The sequence below is a fragment of the Eptesicus fuscus genome, chromosome 1, assembly GCF_027574615.1.
Source record: "Eptesicus fuscus isolate TK198812 chromosome 1, DD_ASM_mEF_20220401, whole genome shotgun sequence".
NCBI lineage: Eukaryota > Metazoa > Chordata > Mammalia > Chiroptera > Vespertilionidae > Eptesicus > Eptesicus fuscus.
In genome coordinates this window covers 103,793,611-103,814,859 of record NC_072473.1, presented here as the reverse complement: position 1 = coordinate 103,814,859, position 21,249 = coordinate 103,793,611, and the positions used below count along the sequence as shown (strand labels likewise).

At 38.1% G+C, this 21,249-nt stretch overlaps 1 protein-coding gene across 1 annotated transcript in view; it reads right to left on the bottom strand.

Annotated features, from left to right (window-relative positions):
- The window catches only part of FGF13 (fibroblast growth factor 13), a 665,129-nt gene that overhangs the window by 260,713 nt on the left and 383,167 nt on the right, over positions 1-21,249 (bottom strand). The window contains exon 2 of the mRNA XM_054727791.1: positions 8,691-8,858. Coding sequence (XP_054583766.1) covers positions 8,691-8,858 — 168 coding nt within the window. The remainder of the gene's footprint in view (positions 1-8,690; positions 8,859-21,249) is intronic.

The window sequence follows — 21,249 nt, the reverse complement described above, 5'->3', positions numbered from 1 at the left end:
ACAAATACATGATCAGTGTTTCATGAAACATAATGTGGAAAATATTAGTCTGATAATTATTTAAGAACACGTGAAAGAGAATAGAATTGATTTCTGCATTGTCTTCCTCCAGGCAAGTGAGTTATTTAAAACAAAAGGCAGAGTGAAAATTGGAGCTGAGACAGTAGCACATTCTGGTGCATCTTCTTAACCAGGCTGACCTCTACACATTAGTGTTGGGCTTGGTTTGAGGAAACAGCTAAAAGTCACTCAGGCTCTGCCTTTTTGGACATGGAACATAGTCTACATGGATCATATCAAATTGGGTCTGAAAGGCAGATTTCCATCTATTTTTTTTTAATTTAAGTGATTTTATCAACTGGCTGTGAAGAGAAAAAAACATAAGAGAAATCACTGAGCTACAAGACTCTCAAAAGCATCTTGGCAAAGCACCCTGAAGTAACAGATTTGATGGGGCAGAACTCATATAGAGAGATAATTTCCAGATTTTTTCAAGTATTAGCACTTAGATTTTGACATTAAAAAAAAATTACCCCTAACTGGTTTGGCTCAGTGGATAGAGCGTCGGCTGCGGACTGAAGGGTCCCAGGTTCAATTCTGGTCAAGGGCATGTACCTTAGTTGTGGGCACATCCCCAGTAGGGGGTGTGCAGGAGGCAGCTGATCAATGTTTCTCTCTCAATGATGTTTCTAAATCTCTATCCCTCTCCCTTCCTCTCTGTAAAAAAATTAATAAAATATATTTTAAAAAATCAAAATCACCACCATAACTTCATCAGCCATCCAAGTATCAGTATTGGCTTCACACAGAAAGAAATATCTGCTTCCAATATTAACTAAGGGAAACCTCAGTTACGAGGGTTGTAAAGAAGAGACAACTTCTTAGGGCAACTACCCCACCAACTCAACAGGGACACCTAGGATCAAGGGAGAAGGGAGACCTGTTGCTTTAAAAAGTGAATCATGGAAGTATGAATAGTTATTAGTTTCTACTGTAAAAGCCAGCCTAGAGATGCAGTTGAGATGTATATCTATATATATAAAAGCCTAAAAAACCTACCAGCCGGTAGCTATGACGAGCAATGACCATCAGGGGTCAGATGCTCTGACCAGTAGCTATGATGTGCACTGACCACCAGGGGGCAGACGCTCAACACAGGAGCTGCTGAGCTGCAGTGACTTGGCAGCTGCAGTTCGAACTACCCTCTCGCAACCCGGGACCCCTAGGGGGATGTTGGAGAGCTGGTTTTGGCCTGATCCCCACAGGCCAGGCTGAGGGACCCTCTAGTATCTAATAAGAGAATAACAAAACAAACAAAAAAAAAAAAAGAGAGAGAGAATAACAAATGCCCATGCTGGCCTGAAATTGAATTATTGGCTAGTTAATTATACTTCTTTGATCAAATTATTAGTTTCCCAGGGAGTAGAAATATATCCCCAAAATATGACTTAATTTTGAATTTGCTACGATAAGGTGAGGAAATAGAAGAGAGAATGTGCTTCAGTGTCATTACTACTTTGCTATTGTTATTGGGTCATAACAAGTTGTCTTCTAAGCAGTAGCTGACATGCAACCAAGAGAAACACATTCAACCACTCTGTTGGGAAAGAATGATGTTTAATCATTGCTAATCACCAAGCCTTTCAGATTTCTGGTTTTAGTTTGATTTTGATATGGACCATTTTTTAAAATCTTTTTTTTGTGTGACTCCACAAGCATGCTGCCCTTTGTTTCAATGAGCAAAGAAAATTTTCTGGTGCCATTTTCATTACCCTTCAGGTCATAAATCAAAGTCAGTGAGACCCTAAGGATTATTTTTATTTATTTATTTATTATTTTTAAATAAATCTTTATTGTTCAGATTATTACAGTTCTTCTTCTTCCCCCCCCCCTTAGCTCCCCTCCACCTTGTTCCCACCCCACCCCATGCCCTTATCCCCACCCCCACTGTCCTCGTCCTTAGGTGTACGATTTTTGTCTAATCTCTTCCTGCACCCCCATACCCCTTCCCCCAAGAATTGTCAGTCCACTCCCTTTCTATGCCCCTGATTCTATTATATTCACCAGTTTATTCTGTTCATAAAATTTTTTATTCACTTGATTTTTAGATTCACTTGTTGATAGATATGTATTTGTTGTCACTTTGTTCATAATTTTTATTTTTACATTTTTCTTCTTCTTCCTCTTCTTAAAGAATACCCTTCAGCATTTCATATAATACTGGTTTGGTGGTGATGAACTCCTTTAGCTTTTTCTTGTCTGTGAAGCTCTTTATATGACATTCAATTCTAAATGATAGCTTTGCTGGATAGAATAATCATGGTTATAGGTTCTTGCTACTCATCACTTTGAATATTTCTTGCCACTCCCTTCTGGCCTGCATAGTTTCTGTTGAGAAATCAGCTGAGTCCTATGGGTACTCCTTGTAGGTAACCAACTGTTTTTCTCTTGCTGCTTTTAAGATTTTCTCTTTGTCTTTAGCCCTTGGCATTTTATTTATGATGTGTCTTGGTGTGGTCCTCTTTGGGTTCCTCTTGTTTGGGGTTCTCTGCACTTCCTGGACTTGTAAGACTATTTCTTTCACTAGGTAGGGTAAGTTTTCTGTCATTATTTCTTCAAATAGGTTTTCAATGTCTTGCTCTCTCTCTTCTTCTGGCACCCCCATAATTCGGATGTTGGTACGCTTGAAGTTGTCCCAGAGGCTCCTTACACTATCTTCATATTTTTGGATTCTTTTTTCTTTTTGCTTTTCTAATTAGGTGTTTTTTTGCTTCTTTGTATTTCAAATCTTTGACTGGATTCTTGGGATCCTCAAGTCTGCTGTTGGATCTCTGTATATTATTCTTTATTTCAGTCAGTATATGCTTAATTTCTAATTGGTCCTTTTTCATATCCTTGAGGGTCTCACTAAATTTCTCGGAGGTTTCTAGAAGATTCTTGAGTAACCTTATAACCGTGGTTTTGAACTCTATATCCAGTAGTTTGCTTTCCTCCATTTCTTTCCTTTGTGACCTGTTTCTTTGTCTCCACATTTTGGCTGCTTCCCTGTGTTGATAGAGTGGCCTTGTAGGCTAGGTGTCCTATAGGGCCCAGTGATTCAGCCTCCCCAATTACCTGAGGTGGACACTCTTGGTCCACCCCTTTGTGGGCTGTGTGCACAGTCTTGTTGTTAAGACTTGATTGTTGTTGGTATCACTGGGAGTAATTAACCTCCAGGCCAATTGGCTGTGAGGACCAGCTGTGTCTACAATGGAAAAACTGCTATGCTGGAGACACCCTTATGGGGCAGGACTTGCTCCAGTGGGGCTTTGGTGCTCACTGAGTCTGCCCCTTGAGTGTGTTGCTTATGGATGTGAAGAGTTGTAATTTGGTATGGTCTAACACTAACCACTGGGTACACTGGCTATTGGATCTCCAAGGAGGTGCAAAGTCAGCCACTGCCTGAGGCCACCAAGCAGTATCTACAGAGAGATCTGCAGATTCCTCCTCTTTGTTTGGGATTTTGAAGTGCCCACATGAGGCCCAGCTGTGAAGCAATGCAGGCTGTGCTGCCAGGACTTAGGCCTTCTTTTGGAAGCTTTGGAGTTCTCTGACCCAGCTGCAGTTTGTTAGGTTTTAGATTGTAAAAGGACAGGCTATTCATATGCAAAAGCTGATGCACACCGCTTGGGTGGGGTTGTAAATTGGGTGGGGCGGGGTCTCAGGGAATCACCATGGCAGAGAAAACAGCAATGGTACCAGTCAGCCATCTCTGCAACCCGTGCCCCCATGCAGGAACAATGATCACTGCAAGCACTTCTGAGAGAAAGCCGCCCTCACTTTCCTGTCCCGATGCCAGACAGTCCAGTTTCTCCCTGTATGAGTCTGGGTCCCTAGAGTCTCCCTTGGAACTGGAGTTCAGAGCAATCGGGAACTTGTATCTCCCTCCGCTATTGAAAACAACAACAGCGCACCCTATTGCCAGCCCATTTCGCGCGCCTCCACACCTCCGCACCTCCTACTAGTCTCAATGTGTGTTTCTCTTTCCTTCTAGTTGTAGAACTTCCACTCAGCCAGCCTTCCCGTGGTTCTGGATGATATCCAATTTGTTCTTTAGTTGTAGTTTTGATGTGGTTGTGCGAGGCAGCAAGTATGTGTGTTTACCTATGCCGCCATCTTGGTTCCTCTCAGATTATTTTTATATTAATAGTAATTTTAAATTAATAGTTATTTTTAAATTAAAAGGTTAAGAATAAAGTATTTGATCTATTCAGAGTCACCCAAACATATGGCCTTATGTCCTCCTAATAAATTAGAAATAAAACCAGTTATATCTTTTCTGAAAGTCAAGACATTTTCAGGTATCAAGTATTAGAGGTTGCTTCATTGTACTGAACCAGCTATTCATTCAAATAGAATTAAATCCATTTTCTCAAAAGGTAAATTAGTACTAAAATGAAATAGACACATGACAAGAAATGACAGTTGAAATATAAGGTAAAGATGAAAATAAAAACATTTTTCTCAGTATATTCCTTCATATTCTTCTACCTTCTTCCTCTCATACCATTTAGATAAGACTGATATACATGGTGATATATTCTCTTTCTGGGATAAAGAAACCATGGCATTAATAAAATAATAGACATTGTGCTAATTACAAATATGTCCCCTTTACATTTGGCACAAAAATTTGCTTTATTTTGGTTGAAAAGCTGATATACTTCATCACCAGTCTGGAGCACAAATGCTCTTCTCCAACCAAAGTCACTATGGTAGGATGCATCTTTGAATAAAAAAGGTTATGGATGTCCTGAGGGAGATAGTGTGTGTGTGTGTGTGTGTGTGTGTGTGTGTGTGTGTGTTTTAAATCACATGAAAACAAGACTGTACAAAAGAAGCCAAAGGCTTGATTAAAAGATGGTGACAAATCCCTGAGCTCTGTAATATTTTCCTATATTATGTTAACTCCTACAAATTTACTATTATAATCAGGTATTCAATTCAAAAGCCAATGCTAGGAATCCATGGTTTAGTTTTCTCCATAGATTTTCAAAAGTAATCACATGCAAGCATGTATATCTCAGTGTTATTCTTTTGCACAATTTTCAAACATCAGTAAAAGCCCAATGACAGGTGTTTATTATTAGCAACTATGCTGCTAATAGATTGGCTTTGAGAAGTTACTCTAATCATTGATTTCCTTTTGGCACACATGACAATGAAAGGAAAAAATAAATAAAAGAATACAGCTATGATGATTATAGTTTCTCTTGCCAAATGGTTCCTGGAACAGTAAGAAAAAAGATTTTAGTAATGATTTCCACTCTCCATGTGGCTTTCTCATAACAAAGACAGCTGCTGGTTGGTACTGGGCCAAATTAGAATCTCAGATATTTGTATGTGCTTCTTCAGCCAAATTCCAGTACTCACATAAGATTACATCATAAGTGATTTTTATGACAACAATCATAACACTGAAAATCACAAGCATTTGGAACAGATTGAAGAACTTATTTTAGAATTGGGTGCTCAGAAATAGAAACCTGTTTTTAGCAAAATGTAATTTGGCCTTAGTGTATCCTGAAAAGCAAGATATATCACTCATTCTATGTAATATTTTACATGAATTCTGAGGGCCCTGAACATAATACAAAAATGTCTTTAAAAAGACAGATGACTGTGAACAATTTTAAATAAGTTGTCTGTACTAAATCTCAGGTGGTCATAAACTATGGAAATTACCTGGCCCTTACAAAAAATATCACCAACCAAAATAAACATCAATATTTCATCTACAATAATGCAAAAGAAGTTGGTAGATTTGTCAATTCAGTAAGAAGAAAATTAATTCCAGCCTTATCAGAGTACACACAAACCTCTTTTACCTAATTTAATCATCCAACTCAAAAGAGTCTTTTCCTCCCAAATTTAAATATATTTTTCATTTTTCACATGAGGCCTGTATAAACATAACCTCGTTAGAAGAGGTCATACTGACAGTTTGGCATGCACACCTCAAGCAATGGGTGGATTCACCATCCCATCCATTGCCTTCACTTGCAGTAAAATCGGTGAACAGCCATAGACAAGGTCAATTAAGGTCTCATCCTTGGGCACAGAGACAATGAGAGGAACTCTCTCTTTAAATGCTTAACATGAGAATAAAATGTGTCAAGGTATGGGCATAGTTTAGAACTAAGATTATATTCACTTGTACTTGAAATTGTATCACAACCATTTATGCCAATTATAATAAAACATTACAGCAACTGTAAGAGAGAACTGAAGACTGTACCTTATAGTATTTAAAAACTAATCTTGCAAAAATCTTCCAGGTCACCAGAATGACCACTGAACCCTTTGAAACCCATAGTTAACTTCACTTCCTGGTAATGATGAGCTTTGGTACCCTACATGAAGTAAGCATGTTAATTTCTTAGCAACATTTCCTTATTTATCTGACATCTCTTCCCCAGCAAATTTTCTTTTGCCCCCATCTAAGGTCTTCTGGGTCTTGATAATTTGTACAGAGATCAAGTGGTTTCATTTTAAGGTCTGGGTTCACTGTTAGCTTCCGTGCCTTTGTTTGAAGGGGTTACAGTAAAATTCTAAATGTCATCCTAGAAAACCTCTAATACTATTTACAAATAACTCATAATGAGGAATAAGGAGTTAGCTTCGCTATTCCAGTGGACCTGGCAGGAGAGCAAGACTAAGGAAAATCTTCAGTCTGAAAAAAGACAATGCCCATCATCAAAGTATTAAACGTGAAAGGATGGCAGCCACTCAACTCAACAACAGACTAAAAACTCTCCAAACTTTGTATAAGAGAGTTTAACTGCTACCTATTCTCAAAGTAATTTTTTGGATCTGAAAACATCCCTAACAGTATTCGCAATACACTCAAGATAATATTTTGTAAATTAATAGATCCTTTCTAAATTATATGCAATAAGAAAAGGGATGGGGATTGAAATTTAGTTATTCAACTGTTCTCTTTAGAATCTGAGTATTGTTAAAACTATTTGAAATTTCTAACCGATTGTTTGACTGAATTTAACTAGCTGCTTCTTAAATGACTTATTTTTCTTAGTCAAACCAAATTTTGTTTTTCAGGCTGATGTTCTAACTATATAGTATCTGTTACATAATTATATAATAAGCAGTATATATCTATAATACTGATATTGTTTTGTACTTGCAAATATACACACATAATTTTAGAGAAAGGAAAGTAGAACAAATTGGAATGCATTATATATAGTAAAGTAATTGTCACTGGTTAATTTTTTTGTTCCATAAGAGCATAAATGCAAGTTAGTATTTTCTCTACTAAATCACCAAAAGATTTCTTTTACTCACTGTAAAGGATCTCCATTTACAGCTCCAGATAAGTAAGTGTTGACATGAGAACTCATACACAAAGTGGATAGCTTGAATATCAAAATATGGATAAAATAAAATAGGCATGTTCTATTGCTGAAATAAAATAAAAAATGAGAAATATACACTTCTCATTTTCTGCCAATAAACATTTAAAATTCTATTTGGAAGGAAGGAGAAGGGGAGACTTTGAGATATAAAAATGTGCTTCCAAAACTATGGAATAGAGTTGATTTGAAGTAATTTTCTTACACACCAAACTTTGAACATCATCACATGGTAGTCTTTTCCAAGTCAAAAAGACAGTTGTACTGAGGAAACCCATAATGTTACAAAAGGGCAACTTGAAATGGGAACAAGGTCGCTTTTAAAAATTGGATCACAACCATTTATGCAAAAGACTACACAGACTGCCATAGGACAAGTGAAATTAGTCACTTCCAGTGTTATTCATTGGTAAACTGCTTCAATAGTATTTTATATGGGTGGCGGGGTGGGGTGGGGGGGCAGGCTGTTTTCCAAGAAGCATTTAATTAGCATATATAGTACACATCTCAAATGTCATTTTGGAAATTGAAATATACACAGCTGGCAAAAAAATTACCACATTTTGTGATGTAAAAAATGTTCCTGTTTGACATAGGCAGAAAAGTTGGAAAAAAATAATAAATACTCTTTCTGGGGAGACGAGGTACTTTAGAGATAGATTTATAGCATGGATTGCAAGGAATACCGTGACCTCAGTTTAAATAATAGCAGGTAGAGTTTTCCAAACCTGTGGTTGAGCTGAAAAGAAAAACAAACTACTCATTGTTTCCTTGAGGCATGCATTTCACTATGGCAAAGTATAACTGGGCGTGCATTACATGGCAAGCCTGGGCCTGCTTCAGCAAACTAAGTAGATCACGAGCATTCTTCGAGCGCAATGCAAAAGCTTTATGGAGTGGAAGAGAGTATTATTTCATTTTTGAAGTGCCATTCCTCAGCCGACTGCTTCCTCAGGAATGCCAGGTGATGGAAACATACTGGGTCAGACTTTGGCTACAGGTGCAAGCAACTTTAGCAGCCAAAACGGGACAGTGTATTGACACCAGCTGAAAACCTTTCAGCTATGAGAAGCAGGAGGACGGTGTGTGCTGTGCCAGAGATGACTGCATTATACAGTGTCCCATCTGAGACTGCATAACACATTCACCAACAAACCAGGAGGCCTCCTAACTATTTCAGGAGCCTAACAGCACACTAGGGGGCAATGCACAGTCAAAAAGAAAGAGAAAGAAAGAATAAGAGAAAACAAGCAAAACACGCGTCTGTCGCGCACAAACCTTCGGGCTCTGTGTTTTCTTTGTGGTGTACTTGCTTCAGCGGGCAGCAGAAGATTTCGTGACACTTAGCACGAAAGGGGGACTCTTTTTTCTTTAATTCCGCAGATTGGATGGAATCTTGCCGTAACATAATGTATTCCTGTGTGCCAGGAGGGGCGTCATCCAGAACTGTGGTCACCACATAACAAAATGAACTCAAGTTAGGGCTTCATGAAAGCAGCGAACGTCTTAAATCAAACCTACTCCCAGGAAAGACTAAAGAAACAACATTCCCCAAAAAAATTCCAAAGAAAAGGATTTAAAAGCTTGTCCATTTTATTTTTAGGGGCTTTGTTTAAAATACTAAAGGTTTGGGAATAGCTTACTCAACTACAGATACCTCTACTGCCAGTACAATGAAAATGTAACAGTGTTAAACTATGCCTGGAGTGAAATAAAATACTTTAATACCATTAACCATATTGTATCTAAATAAACACCATGCAGAGCTCACATGTCTCAATTTGAGATACAGCATAAATATAGGGGTGGGCAAAAGTTATTCATATGTAAACAATACAATAATAAATAAGAATAAACTCTTGTTTTGCATACCCACAAGTGTAAACCTACTTTTGCCCACCCCTGAATTTACAGGTGACACTGGCCATTGTCCACCAACTATCAGTTTATTTTTCTTTCCTTGGTCTGCTGCTGGCAAGAATATGACATCCATGCAGTATATACCGAGTCTGACAGAAAATTTAAGGATGCTGCTCTCTCTCTTTTATTTCCAAAGAAAACTAGGGCTGTTGCAAATATTCCTCAGATATTGAAAACCCCTTAATGAAAATAAGAAATCCCAATTGAGAGCCTAGTAATCAACACTGGATCAAAGACCAACCTTGTTGAATTGTGGAAGAGCAGGGCCTGGTTCACTACTTTTGGCCATAGAAATACACCAAGCCCCTCTCAGCCCACATTTTCTTTCTAGGCCCTTTGTCAATTTCCTAAGCATTATTATGAATTTCTAGTAACTTTCCCCTGCAAGTACAGATGTCTGGTTTTATAGTGTCCATTGCACAACATTCTTTAGCCTGATAACCAATCACCAAAGGAGGTGCAAATTTGATCTGCATTTGTAGAAACAGGGAACTGACACCGGGATGAATTTTCTCTCTTTTACACCCTTCCCAATGAGGACATTCAATTTTGCCAGGAGTGAGTCAGTGCCTCCAAGAGCTGTGATTAGTGACTTGCTGATTCATTCTATTCCCCCAAATGCATACACTTAATATGCATTTAAGAAGACTGGTACCATCAACAAACTTCTTATGGGGAGAATAATGCTGTGGTGTTTGGAGAATATAAACAGCTTATGACTTAAATCAGATGAGATCTGAAGTTTCTGTGTTTAGTGTAACATTCCCAGCCCATTGGCTGGAATCTTAATGGGCTTTAATAGCTTTCTTTCATTTTAGGGTAAAAATGGTATAAAAACCAACATAACTTTTAAATTAGTATTATGAGTTTGGATTGAGTTTTAGATAGATAGCCTGTATATGAAATTGTTGTCTTCCTTTGTAAGTCATTAAATTATGCAAGAAGATGATGAATATTTTAGTCATTTCTCTTTCTATTTTCCTCTAGCATTCAGCAGCAGTAATAAAAAAAATTTCATATAGATACACCACTACAGCTTTTCTTGGCAGAGAGTCCCCTTCATCTACTAGGAATGTGACTATAACTTCTTAGAATTGCATTGAATGCACATCTTTGCTAGCAACAGCTGCTATTCATAAACACTTGCAACCATTTCCTGCCATGAGCAGATACTTATGATAATATAGACACTTAGCAAATTCCAGCATCACAGCTGAAGAAAAATTCTGGTTTTACCATCCAAAATATTTAAAGGAAACTTCCCAAACTTGGAACTTTTTTTAAAAGAAAGGAACACCCATCTGAGAAATTCTATTTTCATGCACTGTATATAAGAATCATATTTTTAGATTAAAGAACAATTAGAGAATGAAAAATAACTTTTTGTAATACATAGGGAACTTGCTATTCAGAAGTACATGATAAACATAAGTAAACTGTCTCCAATTTTTATTTTTCAATACCAACAATGACATCACAAATTAGCATATCTGGAGATTAATAGCAGACTGAAGCTAATAGCCTTTGGCTGACTCTCCATCCATCAGCTTTTCCCAGCTGGTCATTAATTCCCAGAAAAAGGCCTCACAGTGCCGCCATTATTCTTTAATTAGATACAACTAGTTATCTGTAACATACAACAAAATTCAAGTGAGCAGGACATGCTGACTGATACAAGAACCAGCCCAAAAATTCATCATGATGGGGAAAACATGAAGGTCACAAAAGTGCAGGATAATTACTTTCCACAAAATGCTCTCTCTCCTGTTCTTTCTTCAAATTGAATTTAGCAAGTGCAAAAGGTGCCAAGATGAGAGCATTTAAGGAGCCATCTCAGTAATAACCATAGGCACAGAACATTTCTCTGGAAATCGTGAGCATCTGGAAGTTAATGGCTCAGATTGGGTCTCAGACTGTCTCTAGTCAATGTCCTAAACATCAGTCAATTCAGGCAAAACAGTGGCTTGATGTCCTGTGACACAAGAGCCAGAAACATTTTGAACTTTTTAACCAGAAGTAACATTGTATAGGCAATATCTCACTCAGATCTGTAAAATCTCTGAACTTGAGAATATTTTATAAGAAAAAATTAAAACTGTTATATCAAATCCATTTAATCCCAGGACTCCCTCAAGTAAGACAGTGGTTGTATATACAATTGACAACAGCAGGAGTAACAGGGGACTTCCCACAGTACCCCAGCTCTAAGGCAGGTAGGTACCTTAATTCTACTTCCTTAAAAAAGGGGTAAGGATACAGTGCTTCCAAGGGGTATTAGCTCTAGAAAATGGAGAGTAAACCTGCAAAGAAGTCAGCCCATCAAAACAGGAATTCTTTATTTTCCTGACTTAGTCCAATATTTTCTACCACTTCCCCCTTCTAGTGCATTCCCTTCTTGCACACAATCTCTGCTATCTGAAAACCACTCCTCCCTCTGTTCATTTCAACAATTTGTCCACATTTATTCAATGACTCCTGCTGTCCTTCCCAATAATAAGCTTATCCAATCTTGGAGGTAGACCAAGGACTCCAGTGATTAGGTAGACAATAGATTTACACAAAGCCTTCTCCAGTTTCAGAGGTTCAACTTAACGCTTCAAGGCAGGTAAGAGTAGCTCATGGTTGGTTTCTAAACTGTATGGCCCCATGCTTTGAGAAAGGCTGCTGAGCCTCATTACAACAGCTGCCGAGTAGGCTTTCACCAGAAAATTGTGACCTTATAGCCAGTTCCCTTGGCCTTGATCACACAGCCCATGATCACACAGCCCACCTACTCGGGATTCCAAAGTCCCACAAGAGTGGTAGAGAGTTGGAGGGGACAAGTGGACTCCTGCATATCCACACATCCACAGACACACAAACACTAAAGGCTGGCATATTCAGACAAGGAGGTACAAAAAATAAGTGACTTTTGTTTGCAGGATGATAGTTATGACCAGAATTTGTGAAAGAACTACTTCCTAGTATAAAAGGTATACATACCATTGACTATCCATTAGGTGGACAAGCCTGCATCTAGAACTGGTTTCCCAATAGCAGCACTAGACTGGCATTAAATCATCTCCACTCTCCTCCAGGCTTCTCAGCAATCACCAAGATCAAGATGAGAAATGGGAGGCAATCATGATAAGGGAGGAGAGTTTAAGTCTAAGCCTGACGACTTGGCTTAAGCTACTCATGTTCACAGAAATGTAGTACACCCATTTCAAATTAGACATAAACAAAGACCCAATCTATAGCAAAAAAGATCACTGATAAACCAAATAATTCCAATGTAATGGACCTTTTAAATGTGTATATGATACATAAAATAGCTATCCAAATATTTAGTAGTACTACAAACACTACAATGTATTCAGAGAGAGGAAGTAACTTTTATTGGAACAATTATTGGAAAAGCCCATCCAGGATTCTAGTGTGTTTGCCATCAAGTCTAAAGTAAAACTGCTTTGTACGAACATTGATATATTAAACAGGAATCAGGGTTCTTCAGTAATTTTTAGCTTCCAAGATTATTACAGTCTCCAATGAGTTTTTCTTTCTTCATTCAAAGACAAAAAAGCAAGTTTCTAGGAAACTGTTTAGACAATGCTACAAAGGCACTTGCTCCTCACCAGGACAGTCTAATTTGTAAGGTATGCTGACTTCAAGCTGGAAACAGTTAACGATTCATCAATTAGTTTGTGATGCTGTTTTTTTCTTTTAAATTTACTCATCACAAAGATTACTCAACATATTTAATGATATATGATTTTAAATCAAAGCAAATCTGAGATCACTAGAGCTATGGAAATCACATACAGCCATGGGATTCCCAATCGAAGTTATTATTTACGACAACAAGCAAATAAAACCACCTATGAAACAGAAAGTATGACAAATACAAAGATTATCAAATGACCTGACATAATGAGAAAGTGAGAAGAAAACAGAGTAATTAGAGTGATACTCTTCCATGTCCCTGAGCACCTGTCATGCTGAAAAGTACATTCAAACATAGGATGAGTTAGCTCAAGACCTCCACTCTGCTTCACAGCTAACTATCCATCTACTTATCTGCTTTTGATATTCAAGCTTTACTGCCACCAGTGGACATTATCAAGATGGCAGGTTTAAATGTAAATTAGTAACAAGTAAACAATTCACGGAATGAAACAGATCAATACTAATGATCATTTCATTTGGCGAAAATAGAAATGACTTAAAAAAAAACATTTCTAGAAATGTGTTAAGTTCTTATTTGTATTCCTCCCCATCTCCATTCAGTTCCTCAAGAACTATTAGATCTTCCTCCAAATTCTGTTTGTTCACACTGTTTTGCTGTTTTCATGGTATAATGAAATTCAAACACCATACTATAGCAGTCCCCCACCTCCTCAATTCCATTGTAGGACTCTCTTCTCCTTGCTCACACTAGCTTTTAATTAATGTGTAGACTATGCCAGGCTTTTTCTTGCCATAAAGCCTTGCATTTGCTGTTCACTGTGATTCCCCCTTTATTTCCTTCTGGGCTCTACTTAAATGCCACTTCCTCAAAGATGTCTTTTCAGGCACCTTAGGTATGTTTGCACTTGTCACCATCTAATTATTGTATATATGTATGTATGTATGTAGTATGTGTGCATCCATGCATGTATGTACTTGTCTCTTATCTGATTCTCCCCACAAAAATGCAAGCTCTGTGAAACATAAACATTATTTGTCCCATTACCATTTAATATGTGGGTCCAGCACAGTGCCTCACTCAAAATACACACTAAAAAATTATCATTAATCAAATGAAGGATGCCCTCCTTCCTGTTTATCTAACCTTCTCTCAAAGGTAAGGTAAAGAGCTCACTCTAACTCTTAATTTTCATATAACATGTTATGAAATTTATCTTGTTTTGTCTTGGGACATCTTTTTGGCTATTATCACAGGCTTTTATTGAAAAGTTAAACTGATAATTATTTTCATATATATCTCTTTTCTCTGCAACTTGGATATAAGTTCCTGATAGATGAGAACCATATCTCTTTGGGTATTAATTTTGTTTTCCCAATGGCCTACAATTCTTTGCACCTGGTAGTTTACAGGCATGAAATCAGTCCCTTCTAGGGCAAGCCATTTAGGGGGACTAAATGGGAAGAGTTCAGCACATTGCCTGACATCTGATGTGGAGGAAATGTTGTCCACAACAGAGATAAAACTGTTGAAAAATGCAGTCTGGTGGCTAGGAAACCAGAATCTCTACCCTGAGTTGCTGCTTACTTTCTGGTGTCCATTGGAATGCCATGTCACATTTTTGACCCTCAGTTTTCTCATTTCAAAAATTAAGTGATTGGACTAGGCCAGGGTTTCTGAGCATTGCCACTTTATTTGGCGCTACATACTTCCATGTTTTAAAAGACTGTTTTTTGTACTGCATAATTTTTAATAGTATCCATGACCCCTACCAAGTAGATTCCATTAGTACCCCTCCAATTTGTGACAACCAAACATGGTCTCAGATTTTGCCAAATATCCCCCACAGTGGGATGAGGGCAAAAGTGCCTTAGTTGAGAATCACTGGACTTGATGATGGGTAAAGCCCACCTCGTCCTCAAGCCCCTTTTACAGAAGTAGTACAAATCCTGGAAGTCCCTTTGTGACTCTCAAAGATGCTAAGCATTCACCATAGCAGAGTGGTGCAGTGGAAGTGTGCTGGGCCCATCAAAGATGCTAAGCATTCTGCAAGGGCTCAGCTAGTCCATTCAGGGGAGTTTTACCCCTGCAGCCCAGATCAGAAAGAGAAAAATGCACTAGTAAGCATGTTAACCATCCAGGTCACAGAAAGCTTCTGACTGGCAAGATGTAAAGTACTACTACTACACATCAGTGGGGTCTTTCCTAAGCCTAGGGCAAAGGCTTTTTCCAGTAAGTGATGACATTGGACAGCACCAATAGCAGTGCTAGATACTAGGTAAGTACCTCTAGGCATCTGCTATTCAGGTGGGGCCCAGCCAATCAGAGACTTGGCTCATGTGGTGATGAGAAAAAAGGAGAGGCTGGGAAATCCTCTGTGGCTTATTAAAGTAGGAGGAATGACCCATGGTGGAAAAGAAAATATGGCTATATTGCTCATGGAGTAATATATTGGCTGACAATTGGCATTGCTTCCAGAATGCCATCTGTAATTTCTTGAAAATGTTTAATCAAGAAATTTTTTATTTTCACTCATTTTGTTTTAATGCAAAGTGCTTCTGGCTACTGTGGCCTAGGAACTGAAATATCTAGGCAGCCATTACAGAGTACTTACAGACTGATTCTAGCTGTTGCCATTGCACCAAATTTTGCCTCTTCCTCTATGCATAATTAGAAACTGTTAGTACAGACGCTCTGGTTAGGCTCACACAATGATGTCTTAGCTACTCGCATAAACTTTCTTGCCTGAAATCTTCTCAGCCTTTGTTCTTAAGACCTTACTTGGGCTATGTCACAGGCTAAATTAATATAGAAAGTCTATTTTCTTCTATAAGTCTTTTCCGTTTTTGGAGCATTCAATTTCAGAAGACTTAAGTATCCTTGCCAATATACTATAGTGGGCATTTTCAAGCATTACAGCCATGTCTTCCTGGAAAATGTGCTCATTGACACCATACACTTTCACACGCCATGCTAAAAGAGTCCTGCATGATTCATTGTCACTATTACCTTCATATTGTTATTTCATGTTTCAAAAGCTAATCTCTGATCCAAATCTCATGATTGCCCTAAGTCCCTGGGATGTTATGAGAGCTCAGGAAATCCAACCTCAAGGCTCTGTTGACAGAAATTGTTCGGTCCTAGTTTATAGTGACTGAGAAATTATATTGTAATGTTGCTTTAAAATTATATGATTGGGAGAGTGATAAATGCCATCATTCTCTCTCCCTTCCCATATCCCCCTTAAAAAGGTATCTAATTAGCAAACTAATTTTATTTTATTAGTCAGGAAATACTACCTTTACTTTTAAGCAAGCTGTCTTCCTTTATTTTTCCTGCCTGCTAGTGTTCTGTGATCATATGGGCCTCTAGCACCTATTGGTGCCTCCTTCCACCCACAGTGACATGGATAAAAGTTCACTCAACTACATTAGCAGCTTATCTTGACTAACCCTTTGGCAGGAATCATAAAGCTCATACCAATACATGGGCTGATCTATAAAAACCGTTTCTCAAAAACAATAAAGTATATGTATGTCATTGAGGTTTTGTGCTCCAGGCATTCCATGTAATATGGTGGAGCCAGTGTTTCCAGAAGCATTAAAAAGAGAAAAGAGATAGGAGAAGGTTCTTCACTTTGATCAGGAAGTGAGTCTTTTCACGTCTTACTTCATTTACAATGCACACTGGTTAAATCCTTCTCTTCTTGATTAGTCACAGGCTCTACTTGAGCTCATCAAAAGGCAGTTACTTCAATTTGAGTAATATCATACTCATCATTTTGCAAGCTCAAACAAATGGTCCTTAACACCTCCAGGAAATACAGTTCTTACCTATGTGCTGTGGAAGAACATGTCCCCCTTTTAAAGTTAAAAGAGGCTCCTTTTTAGCTAAGGGGAAGCATTAGAACAAAATTCCCAGTTACAATAGCTGAATTCTAAAAACTCATTCTAAAAAAGAAAGATTTCAATTGAACAAGTGTTTTATTTGCCCATATACCTGCTACAGTTTCCAACTCCTCATTCAGTAAAAACCGGAGTTGGTGTTTCTTCTGGGAGGTGGGTCTGAGGAGGAGGGGTGTCCCTGCAGGGATTTCAGATGTAAGAATACATTGTGCCATGTTAGAACCTATTCTAAATTTGAGAAGAATTTCTAAGCAAATTATATTCAAAACTGTTTATTCTTGGTAGTATGTCTGTGTCAGAAAAAAGGATATTAGGATTATTTTTAAAAGCCTCAAGTCATCAAATGTCCTTAAAATAGAACTTAGTGATTTAAGTGTACATGAATCATGAATACTTAAATTAAAATTCCCCCTCATTCCTTGCAAACCCAACTGGTCAAGTGGGGTTTTAGCAAATGAGCACTCCTTTATCCTTTTAAAGGTAAGGTCTTCTGAGGTGGACTCTAAGCTGGGTTTGGTGCTCACACTTAGAACACAAGGAATACTCAAAGAATATTTTTAAAAGGAGTAAAATCAAGTGCCTAGTGTGTATTACCCACTTGCACATAATTTCCGGTATTCACAAGAACCCCATGAGGCATGTATCATTATTGTTCCTATTTGTCACACAGGAAACTGAATGTTGAAGAGATTAAGGAAAATGTACACAGTACCCCAGCCCCCAAGATGCAGAGCTGAGGTTCAAAGCTAGGCGTTCATGCCTTCAGAACCTATACTCTTGCTCACTATACCATATTCATAGTCTATATATCTGTGGTAGGCAGAATAAGCCCCCTCAAAGATATCCACATCCTAATCACTGAAACCTGTAAATATGTTACCTTAAGATTACAGTTGTAATAATTAAGGTTGCTAGTCAGCTGACCTTCAGCTAAAGGATGTTGCCGTGTATTAGCCAGGTAAGTCCAAGGCAATCGCGAGCTCTTAAAATTAAAAGGAGGCATAAGAGTGGGTCAGAGAGATGAAAACGAAGAAAAGGCAGGGCCAATTAATAGTGTGAGAGGACTCAACTTTCTGTGGCTGGCTTTGAAGATAGAGGAAAGAAGCCATGAGATAACATATACATAGCCTCTAAAAGCTGAAAACAGCCTCAGTTGGTGGCTAGCAAGGAAACAAGGATCTCCATCCTACTAGGAACTGAATTCTGCTAATGACCAAAATGAGCAAGGGAACGAATGGATCCTCCTCTAGAGTCTCCAAAAAAGAATGTAGCCATGCCAAAACCTTTGATTTGTCCTGGTGAGATGTATGCCTGACTTCTCATCTACAGAACAGTAAGATAATAATTTGTGTTGCTTAAGCCACTAAGTTTGTGACAATCTGTTATGACAGCAATAGAAAACTTACACAATATCCAAATCTCAATGCTGAAAACCTTACTAGGTTATAAAGTCCATAAGCTCTCTATTGTCCATAACAATAATCATTATATGTGAAATTGACATATCTTCACAAACTTCCTCCTGAGAAGAAAACATATGCACAAAGATGCTTCCTTTGCCTTTCTATTTTCCATTCCCTGTCACAATACAAGCATTTTCAATATTCTTTCAACAAATACTTATTGGGAATCTGCTATATGCCAAGCATTTTTCAATGCATACATTATATAGCAGATGGGAAAAATGTAAACAAAAATTCTAGCCCTTATGGTGTTTTACACATATGAGGTGGGAAAGGGGGGAAGTAAGCAAGTAGTAAACAAACAGTAAGTTGAGACCTCCAAGGGTATCTGAGTCACTGATGGGAAGGGAGCTCCTCTGAATGGCTGATAGACCCATACAGGGGGAAAAAAAGAAAACCTTTACAAGTTAAGCTCCTGACATGTCAGTGAGCCTTCTGTTACTGCAGAATAACCTAGCCTAATTTAAATATGTTAAATTAAGCCTCAGTGAGAAGGTGATGTTAGAGCAGAAGCCTGATTTAAAAAAACAAAACAAAACAAGCACAATGGAGTGAAACATGGAGGTATCTAGAAGAGTGGTTCCAGTAGAGAAATTAAAAATGCAAAGATCCAGAGGTAGGAGTATGACTTGATTTTTTTTTTTAAATGAAGGAAGCCAATGTGGCTGGAACTGAGAGACTGAAAGGAAATGTGGTAGGAGGTGAGTTAAGAAATGTAATGGGAAGCCTGCTCAGGTAGGCCACTGAAATAACTCTGGCTTTAATTCTAAGTAGCAGGGAGCCATTGAATGGTTTCAGGCAAAAGAGTGACATGATCTGGCTTATGTGATCGGAAGCTCACACTTGCTGCTATGAACAGACTTCAGGGCACAAGGGTAGAAGCAGAGAAACTGGTAAGGAAGCTACTGCTATACTCCTGACAAGAGATGATAGTAGTTAGTACTCAGTGGTATAGGTGCCAAAAAAAGTGGCTGGGTTTTGGGTACATACTTTAGGGATATAGACTTTTATGAACAGAGGTTATGTCTAACAGTATGCAGCATCTATTTAATAAAGATCACCTTTGATAATGGTAATTCCATGAAATATACACTTCTCAGAGGGAAAATATTTCCTGTGGGTTAGCAAATTCTACTCTTTAGGCATAGGAGGAAAGAAATCTCACACTAAACTCACCCTTGCAGTCTCATTATACTAAATATGTCTATATAGAATATGATTAGGTAGGTACCCAGCAAACATTAATACTGCATGAGAATATTAATGGCAGTGATGTAGGTGATAGGAAGTTTGCAAAACAACAAACACTCTTGAGAAATTGACTCTCCTCAGCCTTGTTTCCATTCAATAGGTCTAATTTTCCTCTATCATTATGTCAAAGAGACCACCAAACAAATTTAACACTTCATGTGCTAGGAGAGAGGAATGAAGGAGAAACATTAAAAGTGAGGTGCCTGGACTCATAGCCCAGCCTAAGAGCCTACTCATAAATATATGTGTCAATGCATACATTATATAATGGATGGGAAAAATGTAAACAAAAGCCCTTGCCCTTATAGTGAGCCCAGATTCCTAAAAAATGGAGTTGACTAGATGATATCAAGTCTTTTCCAATGCTTAATTTGTAGAGGAGAGTGGGGGTCCTTCCTTCACCTTTATATTTTCTTCACTATAAAGATCACTAGCATCTACTGCTGTCTTCTCTTTGCCCCAAAATTCATTATTTTCTGGATGGGGTACTGGTGAGCTTTCAAAAGAGAAACTAGCATTCATAGCCTAGCCTCTTCCTTTTCTCTTTCTCCTTGGGGGCCAGCTTACCACAAAAAGCATGCATTCCACTCTGTTCCTCTACTCCTTAAGTTTTGCAGGTAGAGTCCTTGTGCAAGGGTAGGATAGGAAAGTTCCAGAGATGCTTATGACTGAGTGGATACATCTGTCTAATTACAGGGTTCATTATTAGAATATCCATCTTTTCACAGATAAAAGTCTCATCTCTTAGTATTAGCTTTATTAAGAATAAAGGTGAGATGCGGGAGGGTGGGTGGGTGGAAAATAATCAACCAAAGATCTTGTATGCATATATATATATATATATATATATATATATATATATATATATAACTCATGGACACAGATAATAGGGTGGTGAAGGTCTGGGGTGTGCTGGAGGAGGTCAATGAGGAAAAAAGAGGGCATATGTAATACTTTCAACAATAAATATTTTTAAAAAGAATAAAGGTGATATTTTGTTGCTCATACACCTGTCTATTTTGGCTTCTTAATTGTTCACAACTTGGACAGAGAGAGAAAGGGAGTATTGTTCCCCCACCAATATTCTCATTAATATTCATGAGTGCTCAGAATCATGGCTTGGGAGAATTGGAAAAGTCCTAAAACCTCTATAGATTGTCAAGCTCTGCTGGCCTATTTGGTTCATGGAGGATACTAGAGAAATAAGCAGTTAATTTCCATGGCCAAGATCAGAGGCCAGGATAAATAGGAGGGAGTAATGAGGAAAAGAAGACATAAAGGGAAGGGAGACATGAGTGCTGGTTTGTTCTTTCACAGATGGAAGGAGTGGGCTGACACATTCATTTAAAAACCTTATGCTGCCCTGGAAATCATCATCTATTGATCATGTTCTTGTAATCCCACAGGAATCTCAGTAGGAAGTCCGATTTCAAAACAACAACAAGGGGATGGAGGAGAATAAGGCAGGTCACACATGGAGTCAAAAATATTAATGTGATGGGGACAAGCAGATGTGAATCCTTCTTGGATTGCACTGAAGCAAAGTGTCCATACCAGGAGGCAGCAAAATATGATCTCCCTGTTGTTTTCTGATAGTCCCTGTAAGTTAATACCCTCTGACAGACCTCCAATTT